The sequence below is a fragment of the Caretta caretta genome, chromosome 5 (assembly GCF_965140235.1).
Source record: "Caretta caretta isolate rCarCar2 chromosome 5, rCarCar1.hap1, whole genome shotgun sequence".
NCBI lineage: Eukaryota > Metazoa > Chordata > Testudines > Cheloniidae > Caretta > Caretta caretta.
Genome location: NC_134210.1, coordinates 125,167,539 through 125,189,028, shown reverse-complemented (window position 1 = coordinate 125,189,028; position 21,490 = coordinate 125,167,539). Strand labels below are relative to the sequence as shown.

The 21,490-nt window shown below is 51.4% G+C and overlaps 2 protein-coding genes across 2 annotated transcripts; both read right to left on the bottom strand.

Annotated features, from left to right (window-relative positions):
* Positions 1–357: 357 nt before the first annotated feature.
* LOC142072056 (perilipin-3-like) lies at positions 358–6,231 on the bottom strand. Its single transcript, XM_075128267.1, has 7 exons — positions 6,157–6,231; positions 4,359–4,554; positions 3,226–3,308; positions 2,850–3,120; positions 1,945–2,135; positions 829–951; positions 358–726 (listed from the first exon to the last, which is right to left on the bottom strand). Exons 1-7 carry the CDS (start codon positions 6,208–6,210, stop codon positions 358–360), a joined length of 1,287 nt encoding a protein of 428 aa, XP_074984368.1. The 5' UTR covers positions 6,211–6,231.
* Positions 6,232–11,702: 5,471 nt separating this feature from the next.
* LOC142072255 (perilipin-3-like) lies at positions 11,703–17,544 on the bottom strand. The gene is made up of 8 exons (XM_075128950.1): positions 17,538–17,544; positions 15,444–15,655; positions 14,624–14,819; positions 13,832–13,914; positions 13,441–13,726; positions 12,532–12,722; positions 12,195–12,317; positions 11,703–12,092 (listed from the first exon to the last, which is right to left on the bottom strand). Exons 1-8 carry the CDS (start codon positions 17,542–17,544, stop codon positions 11,724–11,726), a joined length of 1,467 nt encoding a protein of 488 aa, XP_074985051.1. The 3' UTR covers positions 11,703–11,723.
* Positions 17,545–21,490: the final 3,946 nt, after the last annotated feature.

Below are 21,490 nucleotides of genomic sequence, written 5' to 3'. Positions count from 1 at the left end.
TGCAGTTGAGGTTTATTGTAACATTAAACCCTAGTTTTACACATTACAAAGCTAGGGAAAAGATCAAGCTCAGGAGCACTTCCTGTGTACAGAGGAAGACAGCTGTAAGTATGTCCTGAGAGAAGCAGACTAGCCCTGCATGGGATGCAGTCCTGCATGACTAGTGATGCCACCCTGTAACTGGTAATACATGGTTCTGGGGAAGTGTGCCTGGGAAATGACATTCAGGTTCTGCAGAAGGAAGACCTGACCTCAGTCCACCATCTGCCAAAGCAGAACTGTGGCCTCAGTGAGGAGACCCCACACTAGCTATGCAGGCAATTCAGCTGGATTCCTTCCAGCAGCAGGGGAAACCCTTCAGGCCTCCACCTTCTTTCCTTCCTCCACCAGCTCATCAGGACATGGTGGGGAGTCTCCAGCAGGAGTGAAGGGTCCCACGATCCAGTCCAGGGGAATGTTCTGCGTCACGTATTCCAGCAGCTCATCCAGGGACTCCTGGGCCTTGGTCACCATCTCCCGACTCCGGGCCAGGGCACTGCTGGACAGATCCTGGAAACAGCCGGCAGTGGAGAAGGAGGCCTGGAGCTCTTCTGTACTGCTCGAGACCTGCTGGGCCTTGTCCTGGATAGTGCTGGGAAGGCCCCGGATGCTGCCCAGGAGAGTAAGGCAGATGGTTTTCAGTTGCTGGGTGAGGCTCTGGGACATGGCTAGAGCCTGAGCTTCAACCTGCTGGAAGGAGAAAGAGAGACTGGAGTATCTACAAGTCTCCCCTGCAGATGGGGGGAGTTCACTGGAGCAAGGCTGTCAGGGCGAGAAGGAGGAGAATACCTTGGCGGAGTCTGGTTCCTCCTGCCCTTCCAAGTTGCTCCTGCAGTACTGGAGCCACATTTGGTACAGACGGTCCTGGCCATTGTGAAGCTTCTGATCTACGGCCTGCTTGGCATGGCTGATCTGCAGGGGGAGAGGGCAGTTAGCTGGGAAGAGCAGGAGGCGGCTGGCCAGGGAAGCTCTCCCACAGCTAGGTGTGGGCAGCAGGCAGGCAGCACTACTGCAGAGATACAGCTGGGTCTTGGAAGAAACAGTGCCAATGGCACTGAGCATGGGAGGCTGCAGAGACTGTGTCAAGGTTCCTCCCCAACTCTGGGGTACAGATATGGGGACCTGCATGAAAACCTCCGAAGCTTACTTTCACCAGCTTAGGTTAAAACTTCCCCAAGGTACAAATTAATTTTACTCTTTGCCCTTGGAATATCCACTGCCACCACCAAACTCTAACTGGGTTTACTGGGGAACGTAGTTTGGACACGTCTTTCCTCCCAAAAACCCTCCCAACACTTGCACCCCACTTCCTGGGGAAGGTTTGGTAACAATTCTCACCAATTTGCATAGGTGACCTCAGACCCAAACCTTTGGATCTTAGAACAATGAAAAAGCATTCAGTTTTCTTACAAGACGACTTTTAATAGAAGTAAAGGAATCACCTCTGTAAAATCAGGATGGTAGATACCTTACAGGGTAATTAGATTCAAAACAGAGAGTCCCTCTCGGCAAAACCTTAAGTTACAAAAAAGACACACAGACTGGGATAGTCATCACACATCTTTTCTTAGCCATTTAAAGAAATCATAATCTAACACATACCTAGCTAGACTACTTACTAAATGTTCTAAGACTCCATTCCTGTTCCCGGCAAAAGCAGCATACAGACAGACACAGACCCTTGGTTTTCTCCCTCCTCGCAGCTTATCAGAGTATCTTGTCTCCTCATTCGTCATTTATGTCAGGTGCCAGCAAGGTTACCTTTAGCTTCTTAACCCTTTACAGGTGAGAGGACTTTTCCTCTGACTGGGAGGGATTTTAAAGTGGTTTATCCTTCCCTTTATATTTATGACAGACCGTGACCCACAGCAGCTACAGGGCAGGGGAGAAGGGTCGTGTTCCTACCAGGTCAATGATTTGCTGGAGCTGGGAGAGGGCCTCCAGGGTGCGCTGCCTGGCTTGTCTCATCTTGCCCAGGGCGTGCTGGTAGGCTCGCTGGCGCAGCGTGCTCGACAGGGAACCCAGACGCACGTAGTAACTCCGCTGCTCTGCGGGAGCCTCTCCAGGCCCCTCCAGGGGAGTTGTGGCAAGCTCAGCTGGAAGGGGGAAGGAGTCAGTTGGCAGCAGTGGTGCAAGTAAGGCAGTAAGGTCAGGTACGCCGCACCATTAAGACATTTGTTGCTGGGATGATGTACTGGAATGACATTCGGTATCCACTGAAAACCGCAGGGCTCTCAGGAACCTCAGCAGTGAAAGGAGCAGAATGCTGGCACCTCCTCCGGTTTGGCTGTACCGCCCCCAGCTGGTCCCCCACCAGCCCTTCCACGTCGTTGCATCTCCTGTCTGGAGTCTGTAGAGCCCTCCCCGCACAAGGCAGGGTGGGGTCATTTGGGGGGGGAGTCATGTGCCCCCCTACACTTTTGGGTCCCTCCCATGAGTCACCGTACTGATAAGAATTAAAATCTACTTGTACCACCGGTTGGCAGGGCCAGGATACAAGGCAGGGATGCGTTCAGTCCTCCCAGAGCTTGTGACCGATGGAATATTTCCCAGGGCACGTTTGGATGCCCTGCAGCACTGACCAGTAAGACAGTGGGTAGCAGCACAGGGAGCAGCGTCAGAGCCATCAGACAGGGCGAGCAGAGGGCCCAGCATGAAGGAACAAAGGGAGGGCTAGTAGCCAAGCTAAGTTGCAAGGAAGCCCGAAGGAGAGGTGGCTCTTTTGGCAGCTCAGCTGTGAACACTGAGTTCAAGCCACACCCCAAGACACCAGGGTCACATTGGTTTGTATTCAGCAGAGGGGATCTTACCAAGCTCCTCCTCTGTCATGGGGAGGTAGTAGTCCATCAGCTGCTCAGATTTCCCCAATGCTGCGTCTATGACACTTGCAGCCATCTGCCCCATGCTGGAGCCCATCACTGCGCTCATGCTCCTGGTCACGGCGGATTTGGTCACCTCCACGCTCTCCTGGACAGCCCCTTGGGCCACGCTCACCCTGCTGGTCACTGCATCCTTGGCCTCAGTGACCATGCTGCAGACTGCATCCTTGGCACCCACCAGGTCTTGGGCATCCAAAGCCACCTAGAGGAAAAGGGATCAGAAGAGAGGTCACTGAACACCTAGCGGAAGTGAAGGGCCCACAGCCTCATGCTGCTCCAGGACCAGCCGTGACACTCGTGTGGTTACCTTCTCAATCGGTTGCTGCAGGATGGGCAGCTGCTCCTCCAGTCTGTCCAGACCCCGACAGGCATGTTCATTGGCTCCTGCAACTGAAACATAACCACAGAACTCGTTCCCTTAATTCCTTCACGTGCACAGATCTCGTGGGGCTGCTAATCCGTGTACATTGGAGGACTGGTGTTCCTAAGCAAGTGTCCCCAGGTTACTGATGGGAGAGCCAAGGAAGAGGGGTTGGGCAAGTTGCCCAAGGCTATGGAGCCAGTCTGGTTCATCACATGTTTAGCTCGGGAGATCCCGCTGCCAGTCATCTGTTCAGTTAGCTGCTTTCAACTACCTGAAAGGGGGTTCCAAAGAGGATGGCTCCAGACTGTTCTCAATGGTATCAGATGACAGAACGAGGAGTAATGGTCTCAAGTTGCAGTGGGGGAGGTTTAGGTTGGATATTAGGAAAAACTTTTTCACTAAGAGGGTGGTGAAACACTGGAATGCGTTACCTAGGGAGGTGGTAGAATCTCCTTCCTTAGAGGTTTTTAAGGTCAGGCTTGACAAAGCCCTGGCTGGGATGATTTAACTGGGAATTGGTCCTGCTTCGAGCAGGGGGTTGGACAAGATGACCTTCTGGGGTCCCTTCCAACCCTTATATTCTATGATTCATCCACCCCCAGCTTCTCCTAGAGGGTTTCAGGAGTCTCCAGTGCCTGCAATGGGCTCAGATCCTTTTAGCATTGGAGCTGCTTCCTGTGCCCTCTAGCAGGTATTGCTCCATGGCATTAGGTGCCATACGCAGTGCATGTGGCTGTGTGGTACTGGGCCAGCCACGCACACCAGGGATTGTGGCTGGGCACTGCCTGCCTCTAGGCTGGCCCAGCTCACCGCCGGTACCTGAGCAGGAATCCCCACCAGCAGCTGCTACAGCCGTCAGAGCCGCTCCGCACAAGGCCAATGCCTTGGCCAGGTCACGTCTAGGAGCTAGCTGAGTTGAGGGGAGCAGGAGAAGGGAGTCTGTGGATTCTGTTTGCTGCCAGTTGGAGGCCGAGTTCAGTAGTGGGCCTAGAGCCACTGTAGGCTGAGCCTGCCCCCAGACCCACCTCCCCCGCTACACACACAGGAGCGTTCCTGTCTCCCTTTCCCTTACTCACGCTGTGGCTCCAGCTGGGCCAGGATGGGCCGTGCCCCGGTGATAGCAGCAGAGGTGATGGTTCTCACCCCAGTCTCTGCCACCTCACATATCGCTTTGATGGCTGGGTGGGTCTCTTTGGTGGCAGCGTAGCTGGCAGAGGCCATCTCACAGGCAGAGCTGACCAAGGGCAGGCCAGCCACCCTGTCCCCTGCAGTCTGAGGGAGGGAAAGAGGAGTCAGCTGAGGAAGAGCTCCTGGCTCGTCAAGGTGCCCCTCCTGTCTTTCCTTCTGCAAACTACTGATTCTGTAGGAGACTGTCCTCAGAGCTAGGTAGTCTCCGGTCCCTCTCAGCAGGGGTTCAGTGGCCTGACTGTGACATTAGTTACACACCCAGAAGCCTGGTCCCATTAGAACAGCTGCCTATATTCAGCAAAGTCTCAGGAATGCTGCTTCCATCCTGGCACACCCACCAACAAAACAGAACTGTGTCACGGTCTCATTCCTGCTCTCACTGATGGAATGGAGAGACCTTAGAATCATAGAATATAAGGGTTGGAAGGGACCCCAGAAGGTCATCTAGTCCAACCCCCTGCTCGAAGCAGGACCAATTCCCAGTTAAATCATCCCAGCCAGGGCTTTGTCAAGCCTGACCTTAAAAACCTCTAAGGAAGGAGATTCCACCACCTCCCTAGGTAACGCATTCCAGTGTTTCACCACCCTCTTAGTGAAAAAGTTTTTCCTAATATCCAATCTAAACCTCCCCCACTGCAGCTTGAGACCATTACTCCTCGTTCTGTCATCTGATACCATTGAGAACAGTCTACAGCCATCCTCTTTGGAACCCCCTTTCAAGTAGTTGAAAGCAGCTATCAAATCCCCCCTCACTCTTCTCTTCTGCAGGCTAAACAATCCCAGCTCCCTCAGCCTCTCCTCATAACTCATGTGTTCCAGACCCCTAATCATTTTTGTTGCCCTTCGCTGGACTCTCTCCAATTTATCCACATCCTTCTTGAAGTGTGGGGCCCAAAACTGGACACAGTACTCCAGATGAGGCCTCACCAATGTCGAATAGAGGGGGACGATCACGTCCCTCGATCTGCTCGCTATGCCCCTACTTATACATCCCAAAATGCCATTGGCCTTCTTGGCAACAAGGGCACACTGCTGACTCATATCCAGCTTCTCGTCCACTGTCACCCCTAGGTCCTTTTCCGCAGAACTGCTGCCTAGCCATTCGGTCCCTAGTCTGTAGCTGTGCATTGGGTTCTTCCGTCCTAAGTGCAGGACCCTGCACTAATCCTTATTGAACCTCATCAGATTTCTTTTGGCCCAATCCTCCAATTTGTCTAGGTCCTTCTGTATCCTATCCCTCCCCTCCAGCGTATCTACCACTCCTCCCAGTTTAGTATCATCCGCAAATTTGCTGAGAGTGCAATCCACACCATCCTCCAGATCATTTATGAAGATATTGAACAAAACCGGCCCCAGGACCGACCCTTCTGTCTTTCCAAGTGCATTCTCTCCCGATCAGGAACCATGTCTCAGTCCAGCACCCGGTACAATGCCCCTACTGGGTATTATAATCAGCGGGATTTGCCGGTGTTTGAGTGGAGACAGCATACAGAGGGTCACCAGTGCCGATGCTCCTCCTGGCTTCAGGGGGCACTTGTGGGCAGTGACTACGGCACTCCGAGAACTAGAACTTGGAGCATTAGCTAGTGTTGTGGTTACGAGTCCCTGTCTCCAGCAGTGGAGACATTCAAGCTAGAACAGCCCTTCCAGCTGCCAAGCACACCTGCCTCCCCAGGAGGGACCCACCTGTTGCTCCTCTGCCTGGATCTCCACCTGTGGTTCATTTTCCTCAGCAGACATGGTGGAGCGAGATGTCCCTGCAAGACCCAAAAAGGAATATTGAGTGGCTACAGCAGGAAACAATGAAATCAATGTTGTGTAGGAACACCAGGAGAGCTGCCCCCGGTCCGTTCTCTCTGAGAGCCAGACCAGGTTGTCCCCCTGTAATAAGTCTCTCTCTACAGAGAACAGGCCAGGGCCTTAAACCTTTGATCTAAGGCAGGCTCAGAGACAGCCAGTTCTTCAAGCCCAGGGATGCACTTGTAATCCATACACCTTCTGGGTGTGTTCTTCTGTCCCATCTCGTGGCACCAGGACCAGTTGGAGAGACAGAGATTAACGCATCGGCTCTGCATCTTTAGCTAAGAGCCTTATGGCTTTTAGCTCATGCAGTATAGGCTCATGCATTTAGCTCCGGAGGACCCAGATTTGATCCTGCCAATCACCAGGGTCTGTTGGTGTTACACACTCCCAAAGCTTCTCCTCAGACTTCTAGACCCAACAATGCCTCCCAAAGGGAGCACCAGGGCACCTGCACAGCTCATCAGAGGCATCTTCCTAGTTTAGTCTTTTCCCAGATAATACCAGGGAAAATTCCATTTGTCCCAGAATACAATCACTGACAGAAGTTATCCTGCTGAAGGTAGTAGCCATTGACTACGCACACAGAACACTGAATTCAGAAGGTACCATTGGCGAGCCTTCAGGGACCTCCAGAGTGAGTAGTGTTTAAGTCTCCCCGGATTCTGAGTTACATAGGAGATGATCATAATGGTCCCTTCTGACCTTATGATCTATGAGTCTATATAGGACATGCCCACTACGGCAGGCTAGTTATTTTAAAGCCGATTTAGCTGGTAAAAAAACAAATATTTTCTATTGTCAGTTAAAGACTGGTCTGGTAAAGAAACAGATTCCAGTTCAAATAAATTGACACCATCACCCCTAGAGGCGAGAGTGAGACCACTAACTAGAAAGCTAGGGCCAGGAAGCATTTCCCTTCCAGGAAGGCACCAGGCCTGTTTTCCTTTAGTGTTTCCTGCATTATCTGTTTCAGATACATATTGGTTAGCCAGCACTCCAGTCTCAGCTGAATCAGCCACCTCAGTCAAGTGTTTCCACCTGCAGATCATTAGGACAAACCAGAATTCAGACCACAGCCAGCAGTCCCAATCCCCATCCCAGAATGGGGGCAACATAGCTTAGCTCAGCTCAGGTAGAGAGGTGAGTGGAGAGTTTTTCCAAGTCCAAGCTCTAATTTAGTTCTCCTTGTTAAATAGTCTATTCTCCTCTAGGGAAGCCTCCATCTCCTAGAACATACCATTAATCCAGGCCTCCCAGTCTGGAAGGCAGACAGTTACCTTCCCTGGACTGTTTGCTCCAAAGACTCAGCTAGAAATGCTTTACACAAGTACAGCTAGAAAGTACTGAAAGTAGCTAAGAGCTTCTGATCATTCAATCCTAGCTATTACTGGCCACCAGGCAAGACATTGGGTCACAATCTGTGGAAGAAAGAGCCCCCATCTAAACACCCAAAGAACCAGAGACATAGTAGAGAGCTTAACCACACAACTTACCAAACTTCTACACTCCTAATCTTTCACCAATACTCAGACCTTCCCCAGGTCTCAGCCATTATATTCCTGTGATGATGTCATCATGGGGCTGGACACACTTGACAGACAGCTCAGGAGACCAATCACACAGCTGCATTCCCAACTTTACCCAGTGTGGGCTGTGAGCCTCTGAAATGTTACAGGGTTTTGGAGTTGCCAATTTTGGCTCCAGTTGGTCTCTCTGAAGAGCGCTTTTATGCTCCATTTCCCTGGTAACATTTTCAGTGTAGAAGGTTTTTTCTCACTAAAACAATCTAAGAGAGGAGAGTGCTGGTAGCTCAAAGAGAGTTAGGTTGCCCCACACTGGGCAATGAGGGGTTAAAGACTGAGCGCAGTTAGCAGTTCCAATATAAGGGTCAGTTCAATACGTGGAACCCCAGGCTCAGGGGAGCATTTGGGAAATGATGGGGATGACGCAGCCACAGGGAAGGACTAAGAGGGGAGAGAAGCTCAGGGAAAAGTTTGGGCAGGGGGGAGTCAGTCATAGCCACTATGCTCGGCTCTACCCTCTCCCCATTGTCATTCCTGGCCTAGTTACTCCAGTGCCAGGGCCCTTCCCAGCTGGAGTGACAGCAGATCACAGCATGTATAACTTCTTCCCATCACCTCCCCATCGCCCTTCACACAGGGAGTAAAATCAAAGCAGGGAGTGACAGTGGCCTGGGGCTGAGGCAGCTGCTCACCTCCCTCCTTTAAAGCAAGCCTAGATGTTCACACCCATGTGTCTGTCCCACAGGGGGATGTGAGTGGGCCTCCATCCAGACACACGACCTTCAGCGGTTGCAAGGGCTAGAGTGGGGCAGTGTTAGGCCCTGATTCTACAATGAGCCCTGCACAAACTAGCCCCTGCCTTTACTCAGACCCCCAGTAACTTCAACAGGCAGTTGGGAAGAGTAGCTGGGTTCCAGAGAGCTCTGCACAGGTCCAAGTAACACGAGCACAGAGAGACCATTGTATGCTCAGGGCTTAGAAACCACCTTCCCACCCATAGCCCTCCCACACAGGCAGCCAGCTGAAAAAGCAGCAAGCCCAACCATGTTCAGAGCACACTACAAGTCTTCCTACCTGGTAGCTACAATCACTAATTATGCAGGCAGTAGTGCCCTGGAAAAATAGCCAGCTGGGGGCAGGAAGCATCTCTTTCCTTTTCCCATTTCTCCTTCTAATATTTAGACCATTGGAGTGTAGCGAGCGTGATCTCTATGCTCACACCTTGGATCCTCCAACAGGCCTTTGGATTAAACACTTGAGCCCATGGGTGAATCATGCTGGCGTTTGCTGAAATAACTCACTGCTCCTTGTGCCATAAATACTGCATTTGGTGGGTTAGTCAGTTACTGCATTTGCTTTGTATAAGTTAAGATTGGTCCAGCAACTTTTTTGATGTGGTATCTTACGGCTGACCCTAGCTTGAGGATGTGTAAGAACCACCCCTTCCCTATGGAAAAGTTAGCTGTAAGGGCTGTGCTGGGGAAATGTAGGCTGCAATGCTCTTCATGGTGTAAAGAAAATCCAGCTTCTTTCCAAGTTTGAAGCAAATATCTGCTGATGTGAAATCCACTCATTGACCTCACACATTTTATTAGACTTGGACTAAAGAGGAAAGAGTTTCACGGGGCTTGAACACAGAAGTCAGATTAGCTGACCAGTACTCCTGCAGTCTGTACTTCCTCTTCCATATCCCTAAAAGGAGCAGGCTAAGACCTTTACTCATTCCAGCAGGGCTGCACCTAGCTATTGCTTTTCCTCACTCTTCCCCGTGAGTTTGCTGGAGGGGCCATTTTTAATCCATAACAGAGCAGGGTTTAAAACACACCTCCAGTTCCACAGGCAGACTAGCTTCAGTAATTGCTCCCTGTCAGTTAGGGAGTTTCTGACTTTTCTGCAGAAAAGGACCTAGGGGTTACAGTGGACAAGAAGCTGGATAGGAGTCAACAGTGTGCCCTTGTTGCCAAGAAGGCCAATGGCATTTTGGGCTGTATAAGTAGGGGCACTGCCAGCAGATCGAGGGATGTGATCGTCCCCCTCTATTCGACATGGGTGAGGCCTCATCTGGAGTAGTGTGTCCAGTTTTGGGCCCCACATTACAAGGAGGTGGTGAAAAAATTGGAAAGCGTCCAGCACAGGGCAACAAAAGTGATTAGGGGACGGGAACACATGACTTATGAGGAGTGGCTGAGGGAACTGGAATTGTTTAGTCTGCGGAAGAGAAGAATGAGGGGGGATTTGATAGCAGCTTTCAACTACCTGAAAGGGGGTTCCAAAAAGGATGGATGTAGACTGTTCTCAGTGGTAGCAGATGACAAAACAAGGAACAGTGGTCTCAAGCTGCCGTGGGCGAGGTTTAGGTTGGATATTAGAAAACACTTTTTCCACTAGGAGGGTGGTGAAGCACTGGAATAGGTTACCTCGGGAGGTGGTGGAATCTCCTTCCTTTGAAGTTTTTAAGGTCAGGCTTGACAAAGCCCTGGCTGGGATGATTTAGTTGGGGACTGGTCCTGCTTTGAGCAGGGGGTTAGACTAGATGACCTCCTGAGGTCCCTTCCAACCCTGATATTCTATGAACAGCTTGGTATCCTCAGTCAATTGGAGAACAAGGCAGGCCCTTTCCAAGGAGATGACCACTTTGTTACTAGTCTCCATCTTGGGAGCAACACAGCCATTCCTGCTCATGGTGCTGTTGCAGTGCTGAACCCAAGAGACCTTTCTATCCTAACTCAGGCTTGAGCTACTAAGGAAGAGGGATGGAGCTGCCTAGATGACACTACCTACTTGTGACTTCAAGCATAGACACAAGCTCTCAGGAAAATGCATTACAAGCCCAGCACTGGTCTGATTATGGATCTCCCACAACCCTGAGCCATGTGCCTGTAGTGTTATTGACCTGGCTAGGTTTACACTAGGAAGTAGGAAAGGTTAGGCAGGTGCTTGGCTAACAGCAGGGAGGAAGGACGCAGGCTGGCTGATGTCCATGCTCAGCAAGACTGTCTGCTGCTCTCTATCTTGCAGCTAGTCTCCCTGTGTGTGCGTGCAGGGGTGCGTTTTGACAACTCCAGGCAACTGGGATTTAACAATTCACCATCCCTTTTCCTGGACACTTCCAACCTGTTGAGCTTCTTACACTGGATTAGAGGCAAAGCCTGGCAGTCTCCCACCACTGTATATGACCCTTTTAACTTCACTCATTACCAATAGGGGTTTGTGGAAAGCTGAGAACCAACATTTCCTCTCAAGGCCATAGTGCCATAACACACTGGGCTCTTCCCTCTGTTACTTGGTCTCACAGTCTGTATTGTTGCCTTCCTACACACTGGAAGCCAGATGAGTGTTCTCAATGGGCTGTTGCCTCCTTCTACATGAGAAAAGTCTCAATGGAAGAGAGTCAAATGGAGGCACCTGAAGAGATGCCTTCACCCAGGAGACAAGCTCAGCCATTCTGGAGCCCTGCCAGAGAGAAAGGGGGTGTGTGAAGAAGAGGGGGAATGGGGTCATCTGTACAGTAAATGTTTGTAGAGAGCACAAGTCGGGGAGGGAATCACATTAAGCAGACAGAAATTTGAATGCAGTTGCAGTTTATTGGGACATTAAACCCTTGTTTTACACATTACACAGCTAGGGAAAAGATCAAGCTCAGGAGCACTTCCTGTGTACAGAGGAAGACAGCTGTATGTCTGTCCTGAGAGAAGCAGACTAGCCCTGCAAGGGATGCAGTCCTGCATGACTAGTGATGCCACCCTGTAACTGGTAATACATGGTTCTGGGGAAGTGTGCCTGGGAAATGACATTCAGGTTCTGCAGAAGGAAGACCTGACCTCAGTCCACCATCTGCCAAAGCAGGACTACAGCCTCAGTGAGGAGACCCCACACTAGCTATGCAGGCAATTCAGCTGGATTCCTTCCAGCAGCAGGGGGAACCCTTCAGGCCTCCACCTTCTTTCCTTCCTCCACCAGCTCATCAGGACACTGTGGGGAGTCTCCCGTGGGAGTGAAGGGTCCCACGATCCAATCCAGGGGAATGTTCTGCGTCACGTATTCCAGGAGCTCATCCAAGGACTTCTGGGCCTTGGTCACCATCTCCCGACCCCGGGCAAGGGCACTGCTGGACAGATCCTGGAAAGAGCTGGCACTGGAGAAGGAGGCCTGGAGCTCTTCTGTACTGCTCAAGACCTGCTGGGCCTTGTCCTGGATAGTGCTGGGAAGGCCCTGGATGCTGCCCAGGAGAGTAAGACAGGTGGTTTTCAGTTGCTGGGTGAGGCTCTGGGACGTGGCTAGAGCCTGAGCTTCAGCCTGCTGAAAGGAGAAAGAGAGACTGGAGTATCTACAGGTCTCCCCTGCAGATGGGGGGAGTTCACTGGAGCAAGGCTGTCAGGGTGAGAAGGAGGAGAATACCTTTGCGGAGTCTGGTTCCTCCTGCCCTTCCAACTTCCCCCTGCAGTACTGGGGCCACATCTGGTACAGATGGTCCTGGCCATTGTGAAGCTTCTGATCTACGGCCTGCTTGGCATGGCTGATCTGCAGGGGGAGAGGGCAGTTAGCTGGGAAGAGCAGGAGGCGGCTGGCCAGGGAAGCTCTCCCACAGCTAGGTGTGGGCAGCAGGCGGGCAGCACTACTGCAGCGACACAGCTGGGCCCAGGAACAAACAGTGCCAATGGCACTGAGCATGGGAGGCTGCAGAGACCGTGACCCACAGCAGCTACAGGGCAGGGGAGAGGGGTCGTGTTCCTACCAGGTCAATGATTTGATGGAGCTGGGAGAGGGCCTCCAGGGTGCGCTGCCTGGCTTGTCTCATCTTGCCCAGGGCGTGCTGGTAGGCTCGCTGGTGCAGCGTGCTCGACAGGGAACCCAGGCGCACGTAGTAACTCCGCTGCTCTGCAGGAGCCTCTCCAGGCCCCTCCAGGGGAGTTGTGGCAAGCTCAGCTGGAAGGGGGAAGGGGTCAGTTGGCAGCAGTGGTGCTATTAAGCCAGTAAGGTCAGGTATGCCGCACCATTAAGACATTTGTTGCTGGGATGACGTACTGGAATGACGTTCGGTAGCCGCTGAAAACCGCAGGGCTCTCAGGAACCGCAGCAGCGAAAGGAGCAGAACGCTGGCAGCTCCTCCGGTTTGGCTGTACCACCCCCAGCTGGCCCCCCACCAGCCCTTCCACGTAGTTCCATCTCCTGTCTGGAGTCTGTAGCGAGCCCCGCACAAGGCAGGGTGGGGTCGTTTGGGGGGGTCACGTGCCTCCCCCCCGCTTTTGGGTCCCTCCCATGAGTTGCCGTACTGGTAAGAGTTAAAATCTACTTGCACCACCGGTTGGCAGGGCCAGGATACATGGCAGGGATGCGTTCAGCCCTCCCAAAGCTTGTGACCGATGCAATCTTCCCCAGGGCACGTTTGGGTGCCCTGCAGCACCGACCAGTAAGGTAGCGGGTAGCTGCACAGGGAGAAGCGTCAGAGCCATCAGACAGGGCAAGCAGAGGGCCCAGCAGGAAGGAACTGAGGGCTAGTAGCCAAGCTAGGTTGCAAGCTAGCCCTAAGGAGAGGTGGCTCTTTTGGCAGCTCAGCTGTGAGCTCTGTGAACAGCTGTGAGTCCAAGCCGTGCCCGAAGACACCAGGGTCACATTGGTTTGTATTCAGCAGAGGGGATCTTACCGAGCTCCTCCTCGGTCATGGGGAGGTAGTAGTCCATCAGCTGCTCAGATTTCCCCAATGCTGTGTCTATGACACTCGCAGCCATCTGCCCCATGCGGGAGCCCATCACTGTGCTCATGCTGCTGGTCACGGCAGATTTGGTCACCTCCACGCTCTCCTGGACAGCCCCTTGGGCCATGCCCACCATGCTGGTCACTGCATCCTTGGCCTTAGTGACCGGGCTGCAGACTGCATCCTTGGCACCCACCATTGTGGCACGCAGAACTTCTTGGGCATCCAAAGCCACCTAGAGGGAAAGGGGTCAAAAGAGAGGTCACTGAACACCTAGCAGAAGTGAAGGGCCCACAGCCTCATCCTGCTCCAGGACCAGTCGTGACACTCGTGTGGTTACCTTCTCAATCGGCTGCTGCAGGATGGGCAGCTGCTCCTCCAGTCTGTCCAGACCCCGACAGGCATGTTCATTGGCTGCTGCAACTGAAACAACCACAGAACTCGTTCCCTTAATTCCTTCACGTCCACAGATCTCGTGGGGCTGCTAATCTGCGTACATTGGAGGACTGGTGTTCCTAAGCAAGTCTCCCCAGGTTACTGATGGGAGAGCCAAGGAAGAGGGGTTGGGCAAGTTGCCCAAGGCTATGGAGCCAGTCTGGTTCAGAGCCAGGTTTAGGAGTCAGGAGATCTGGCTGCCAGTCATCTGTTCATCCACCCCCAGCTTCTCCTAGAGGGTTTCAGGAGTCTCCAGTGCCTGCCATGGGCTCAGATCCTTTTAGCATTGGAGCTGCTTCCTGTGCCCTCTAGCAGGTATTGCTCCATGGCATTAGGTGCCATGCACAGTGCATGTGGCTGTGTGGTACTGGGCCAGCCACGCACACCAGGGATTGTGCGTGGGCACTGCCTGCCTCTAGGCTGGCCCAGCTCACCGCTGGTACCTGAGCAGGAATCCACCAGCAGCTGCTACAGCCGTCAGAACTCCTCCGCACAAGGCCAATGCCTTGGCCAGATCTCGTCTAGGAGCTCGCTGAGTTCAGGGGAGCAGGAGAAGGGAGTCTGTGGATTCTGTTTCCTGCCAGTTGGAGGCAGAGTTCAGTAGTGGGCCTAGAGCCACTGTAGGCTGAGCCTGCCCCCAGACCCACCTCCCCCACCACACACACAGGAGTGTTCCTGCCTCCCTTCCCTTACTCACGCTGTGGCTCCAGCTGGTCCAGGATGGGCTGTGCCCCAGTGATGGCAGCAGAGGTGATGGCCCTCACCCCAGTCTCTACTACCTCACAGACCCCTTTGATGGCTGGGTGGGTCTCTTTGGTGGCAGCGTAGCTGGCAGAGGCCATCTCACAGGCAGATCTGACCAAGGGCAGGCCAGCCACCCTGTCCCCTGCAGTCTAGGGGAGGGAAAGAGGAGTCAGTTGAGGAAGAGCTCCTGGCTTCTCAATGTGCCCCTCCTGTCTCTTTTCCTCTGCAACTACTGATTCTGTAGGAGACTGCCCAGCTCTGAGGACAGTCTCCTGTCCATTTCAGCTGGGTTTCAGTGGCCTGCCTGTGACATTAGTTACAGACCCAGAAGACTGGTTCCATTGGAACAGCTGCCAATATTCAGCAAGGTCTCAGGAATGCCGTTTCCATCCTGGCACACCCACCAACAAAAAAGAATTGTGACACGATCTCGTTCCGTCAGCGGGAGCAGGAATGGAGAGACCTTTTGTCTTTCCAAGTGCAGTCTCTCTCGATCAGGAGCCATGTCTCGGTCCAGCACCCGGTACAATGCCCCCACTGGGCATTGCAATCAGCGGGATTTGCCAGTGTTCTAATGCAGACAGCATTCACAGGGTCACCTGTGCTCCTCCCGGATTCAGGAGGCACTTGTGGGCAGTGACTACGGCACTCTGAGAGCTAGAGTCATTGGCTAGTGTTGTGGTTACGAGTCCCTGTCTCCAGCAGTGGAGACATTCAACCTAGAACAGCCTTTCCAGCCGCCAAGCACACCTGCCTCCGCAGGAGGGACCCACCTGTTGCTCCTCTGCCTGGATCTCCACCTGTGGTTCATTTTCCTTAGCAGACATGGTGGAGTTAGATTTCCCTGCAAGACCGAAAAAGGAATATTGAGTGGCTACAGCAGGAAACGGTGAAATCAATCTTGTGTAGGAATACAAGGAGAGCTGCTCCCGGTCTGTTTTCTGTAAGAGCCAGACCAGGTTGTCCCCCTGCAGTAAGTCTCTCTCTACAGAGAGCAGGCCAGGCCCTTAAACGTTTGATCTAAGGCAGGCTCAGAAACAGCCAGTTCTTCAAGCCCAGGGATGCACTTGTAATCCACACATCTTGTGGGTGTGTTCTTCTGTCCCATCTCGTGGCACCAGGACCAGTTAGAGAGGCAGAGATTAATTTATCGGCTTTACGGTCTTAGTAAGAGCCTTATGGCTTTTAGCTCATGCAGTAGAGGCTCATGCATTTAGGTCCAGAGGTCCCAGGTTTGATCCTGCCCATTACCAGCGTCTTTCGGCGTTACACACTCCCAAAGCTTCTCCTCAGACTTCTAGACCCAACAATGCCTCCCAAGGCGAGCACCAGGACACCTGCACAGCTCATCAGAGGCACCCTCCTAGTTTAGTCTTTTCCCAGATAGTACCGGGGCTAATTCCATTTGTCCCAGAGTACAATCACTGACAGAAGTTATCCTGCTGAAGGTAGTAGCCATTGACTACACACACAGAACACTGAATTCAGAAGGTACCACTGGGGAGCCTTCAGGGGCCTCTTGAGTGAGTAGTGTAGGAGTCTCCCTGGATACTGAATTACATAGGAGATGATCATAATGGTGCCTTATGACCTTAATATCTATGAGTCTACATAGGAGATGCCCACTATGGCAGGCTGGTTATTTTAAAGCCAATTTAGCTGGTAAAAATACAAATATCTTCTATTGTCAGGTAAAGATGGTCTGCTAAAGAAACAGATTCCAGTTCAGGTAAGTTGACACCATCACTCCTAGAGGCGAGTGTGAGACCACTAACTAGAAAGCTAGGGCCAGGAAGCATTTCCCTTATGGGAAGGCACCAGGCCTATTTTCCTTTAGTGTTTCCTGCATTATCTGTTTCAGATACATATTGGTTACCCAGCACTCCAGTCTCAGCTGAATCTGCCACCTCAGTCAAGTGTTTCCCCCTGCAGATCTTTAGGACAAGCCAGAACTCAGACCACAACCAGAAGTCCCATTCCCCATCCCTGCGTGGGAACAGCATAGCTTTGCTCAGGTCGAGAGGTGAGTAAGAGTTTTTCCCCTAGTCCAAACTCTAATTTAGTTCTCCTAGTTAAATATTCTATTCTCCTCTAGGGAAGCCTCCATCTCCTAGAACATACCATTAATCCAGGCCTCCCAGTCTGGAAGGCAAATAGTTTCCTTCCCTGGACCGTTTGCTCAGAAGACTGAAGTCAAAATGCTTTACACAAGTACAACTACTAAGCACTGAAACTAGCTAAGAGCTTCTGACCATTCAATCCTAGCCACTACTGGCCATCAGGCAAGACATTGGGTCACACTCTGTGTAAGAAAAGAGCCCCCATCTTAACAGATACAGAACCTAGGAACCAGAGATATAACACAGAGGTTAACCACACATCTTACCAAACTTCTACGCTTCCAATCCTTCACCAATACTCAGACCTCCCTTAAGTCTCAGCCATTATATTCCTGTGATGATGTCATCATGGGGCTGGACACACTTGACAGACAGCTCAGGAGACCAATCACACAGCTGCATTCACTACTTTGCCCAGTGAGAGCTGTGAGCCCATGAAAAGTTACAGGGTGTGAGAGTTGCCAATCTTGGTTGGATGTGTTCCTGGAGGTCTCATCACATGACAATCTTTAATTAAAGATTAATCTTTAATTCCTGGAGAGTTCAGGACAATCCTGGAGGGCTGGCAAACCTAGTTTCAGATTATGAGCTGTTTGGGGCAGGCCTTTTACTCTCTGTTAAGACAGTACCTAGCACGATGGGATTCCAGTTCTGATTTTTGCTTTGAAATGCTACGGTCATACAAATAATAATAATGGTTCATATTCTCAGAGTACTCTGGTTGTTCTCTCTGAAGAGTGCCTTTACGCTCCATTTCCCTGGTCACATTTTCAGTGTAGAAGATTTTTGAGAGTAAAACCATCTAAGGGAGGAGAGTGCTGGTAGCTGTTGTATTATTTTCCTTTCCTGCCCACTCCAAAAGAGGCTGGGGAAGTTATTCTGGCCCAGCTGGCACAAGATACTCCTCAGTTCATTTATAGCTTTCCTGTTGGTTGACTTGTCCAGGGAAGAGAACATGGCACAGGTTTTTAAAGGTATTTAGCTATTGCTCCTCTCAGCATTGCAAGGCCTAAGTGAGTTAGGCCCAGAACCTCAAAGAGAGTTAGGTAGCCCCACACTGGGCAATAAGGGGTTAAAGACTGAGGGCAGTTAGCAGTTCCAATATAAGTGTCAGTTCAATACGTGGAACCCCCAGGCTCAGGGGGTATCTGGGGAGCATTTGGGCAGATGCTGGGGGTGACACAGCCAAAGGGAAGCACTAAGTGGGGAGAGAAGCTCAGGGAAAAATTTGGGGGGGGGGGTGTCAGTTATAGCCACTATGCTCAGCTCTGCCCTCTCCCCATTATCATTCCTGGCCTAGATACTTCAGTGCCAGGGCCCTTCCCAGCCGGAGTGACAGCAGATCACACCAGGCATAACTTCCCATAACCTCCCTACACCTTTCACACAGGGAGTAAAATCAAAGCAGGGAGTGCAAATGCCTGGAGCAGCTGAGCAGAGTGACAGTGGCCTGGGGCTGAGGCAGGTGCTCACCTCACTCCTTTAAATAAGCCTAGATGTTCATACCCATGTGTCTGTCCCACAGAGGGATGTGAGAGGGCCTCCATCTAAACACACGATCTTCAACTTCAGTGGCTGCAAAGGCCAGAGTGGGGCCGTTTTAGGCTCTGATTCTACAATGAGCCCTGCACAAACCAGCCCCTGCATTTACTCAGACCCCAGTAACTTCAACAGGCAGTTGGGAAGAGTAGCTGAGTTCCAGAGGGCTCTGCACAGGTGCAAGTAACACCAGCACAGAGAGACCATTGCATGCTCAGGGCTTAGAAACCACCTTCCCATCCATAGCCCTCCCACACAGGCAGCCAGCAGAAGCAGCGAGCCCAACCATGTTGAGAGCACACTACAAGTCTTCCTACCTGGGATCTACAGCTACAATCACTAATTATCCAGAGGGTGCCACCCAGGAGAGAAAGCCAGCTGGGGGCAGGAAGCATCTCTTTCCTTTTCCCATTCCTCCTTCTAATATTCAGACCATTGGGGTGTAGCTGGTGTGATCTCTATGCTCACATGTGGATCCTCCAACAGGCCTTTGGATTAAACACTCGAGCCCATTGGTTTGGGGTTTGCTGAAATAACTCACTGCTCTTTGAATAAATACTGCACCCGGTGGGTTAGTCAGTCACTGAATTTGCTTTATATAACTTGAGAGTGGTGCAGCAACATTTTCGATTGGGTTTCTTAGGTCTGACCCTGCTTGGGGATGTGTTAGAACCGCTCCTTCTCTACGGAAAGATTAGCTGCAGGGGCTGCGCTCGGGAAACGTAGGCTGCAATGTTCTTCATGGCGTAAAGAAAATCCAGCTCCCACTTCTGTCCAAGTTTGAAGCTAATATCTGTTGATGTGAAATCCACTCATTGACATCACACATTTTATTAGACTTGGACGAAAGAGGAAAGAGCTTCACTGGGCTTGGATACAGAAGTCATGTTAGCTGACCAGCACTCCTGAAGTCTGCACTTACTCTTCCATATTCCTAAAAGGAGCAGACTAGGACCTTTACTCACCCCAGCAGGGCTCCATCTAGCTAGTGTGTTGGAGGGGCCTCTGTTAATCCAGAACACAGCAGGGTATGTAACACACTTCCAGTTACACAGGCAAATTAGCCTCAGTGATCGCTCACTGTCAGTTAGGGAGTTTCTGACTTTTCTGCAGAAAAGGACCTCGAAGTTACAGTGGACAAGAAACTGGCTATGAGTCAACAGTGTGCTCTTGTTGCCAAGACGGCCAATGACATTTTGGGTTGTGTAAATAGGGGCATTGCCAGCAAATCGACAGACATGATTGTTCTCCTCTATTCAACATTTGTGAGGCCTGATCTGGAGTACTATGTCCAGTTTTGGGCCCTACACTACAAAAAGGATGTGAAAAAATTGGAAAGTGTCCAGCAGAGGGCAACAAAAATGTTCAGGGGACTGGAACACATGATTTATGAGGAGAGGCTGAGGGAACTGGAATTGTTTAGCCTGCAGAAGAGAAGAACGGGAGGGAGGAGGATTTGATAGCTGCTTTCAGCTACCTGAGAGGGAGTTCCAAAGAGGATGCATCTAGACTGTTCTCAGTGGTACAGATGACAGAACAAGGATCAATGGTATCAAGTTGTAGTGGGGAAGGTTTAGGTTGGATATTAGGAAAAACTTTTTCACTAGAAGGGTGGTGAAGCACTGGAATGCGTTACCTAGGAAGGTGGTGGAGTCTCCTTCCTTTGAAGTTTTTAAGGTCGGGTTTGACAAAACCCTGGCTGGGATGATTTAACTGGGGATTGGTCCTGCTTTGAGCAGGGGGTTGGATTAGATGACCTCCTAAGGTCCCTTCCAACCCCCATATTCTAGGAGTCTATGAAAACCTGTGTAGCCCCAGTCCACTGTGAGTACAAGACAGGCCCTGTTCAATGAGATCCGGAGTAACTAGCCCTGGGAGCTGCATCCATCACCACTTTGATTACTAGTCTCTATCTTTGAGAGCTACACACCCATTCCTGCTCATGGTCCTGTTGCAGTGCTGAACCTGAGAGACATTTCCTTGCCTGAAGCTTATTAATAGCTCAAGCCGGAGTTAGGATAAGCAAAAGTGATGGAGCTGCCTAGATGACACTACCCACTTGTGACTTCAAGCATAGACACAAGCTCTGAGGAAAATGCATTCCAAGCCCAGCACTGGTCCTACTATGGATCTCCCACAACCCTGAGCCATTAGCCTGGCTAGGTTTACACTAGGCAGTAGGAAAGATTACGCAGGTGCTTGGCTAATGGCAGGGAGGAAGGATGCAGGCTGGCTGATGTCCATGCTTCAGCAAGACAATCTGCTGCTCTCTCTCTTGCAGCTAGTCTCCCTGTGTGTGTTTTGTTAAATCCCAGTTGCCTGGAGTTGTCAATTCACCATCTTTTCCTAGACACTTCCAACCTGTTGAACTTCTTGCACTGAACTAGAGGCAAGGCCCGGCAGTCTCCCACCACTATGTGACCCTTTTAACTTTGCTCATTACCAGTAGTAGTTCTCAGTTCTCCACACACCCCATTTCCTCTCAAGGCCATAGTGCCCTGTCTCAACAACCTGGGTCTTTCCCTCTGTTAGTTGGGTCTCAGAGCCTGTAATGTTGCCTTGCTACCCACTGGAAGCCAGACGATTGTTCTCAATGGGGAGAACCCTGTTGCCTCCTTCTACATGAGAAAAGTCTCAATGGAAGAGTGTCAAATGGAGGCACCTGAAGAGATGCCTTCACCCAGGAGATGAGCTCAGCCATTCTGGAGCCCTTCCAGAGGAAGTGGGTGGAGGGGGTTTGTGTGTGTGAAGAGGGGCATGGGGTCACCTGTACAGTATGTGTGTGTGAAGAGGGGCATGGGGTCACCTGTACAGTATATGTTTCTACAGAGCATGAGCCAGGGAGGGAATCACATTAAGCAGACAGAAATTTGAATGCAGTTGAGGTTTATTGTAACATTAAACCCTAGTTTTACACATTACAAAGCTAGGGAAAAGATCAAGCTCAGGAGCACTTCCTGTGTACAGAGGAAGACAGCTGTAAGTAAGTCCTGAGAGAAGCAGACTAGCCCTGCAAGGGATGCAGTCCTGCATGACTAGTGATGCCACCCTGTAACTGGTAATACATGGTTCTGGGGAAGTGTGCCTGGGAAATGACATTCAGGTTCTGTAGAAGGAAGACCTGACCTCAGTCCACCATCTGCCAAAGCAGCACTGTGGCC

Coding starts and splice junctions, on each gene's coding strand:
- LOC142072056 (XM_075128267.1), bottom strand. CDS start 6,210: ATGTCTGCTGAGGAAAATGAACCACAGGTGGAGATCCAGGCAGAGGAG. Junction 3,121..3,225: donor TGCAGCAACCGATTGAGAAG/GTAACCACACGA, acceptor CTTTTCCTCTAG/GTGGCTTTGGATGCCCAAGA. Junction 952..1,944: donor TCCAGCAAATCATTGACCTG/GTAGGAACACGA, acceptor CTCCCCCTGCAG/ATCAGCCATGCCAAGCAGGC.
- LOC142072255 (XM_075128950.1), bottom strand. Junction 14,820..15,443: donor TCCAGGCAGAGGAGCAACAG/GTGGGTCCCTCC, acceptor TCCCTCCCCTAG/ACTGCAGGGGACAGGGTGGC. Junction 12,093..12,194: donor AGGAACCAGACTCCGCAAAG/GTATTCTCCTCC, acceptor TCCTTTCAGCAG/GCTGAAGCTCAGGCTCTAGC.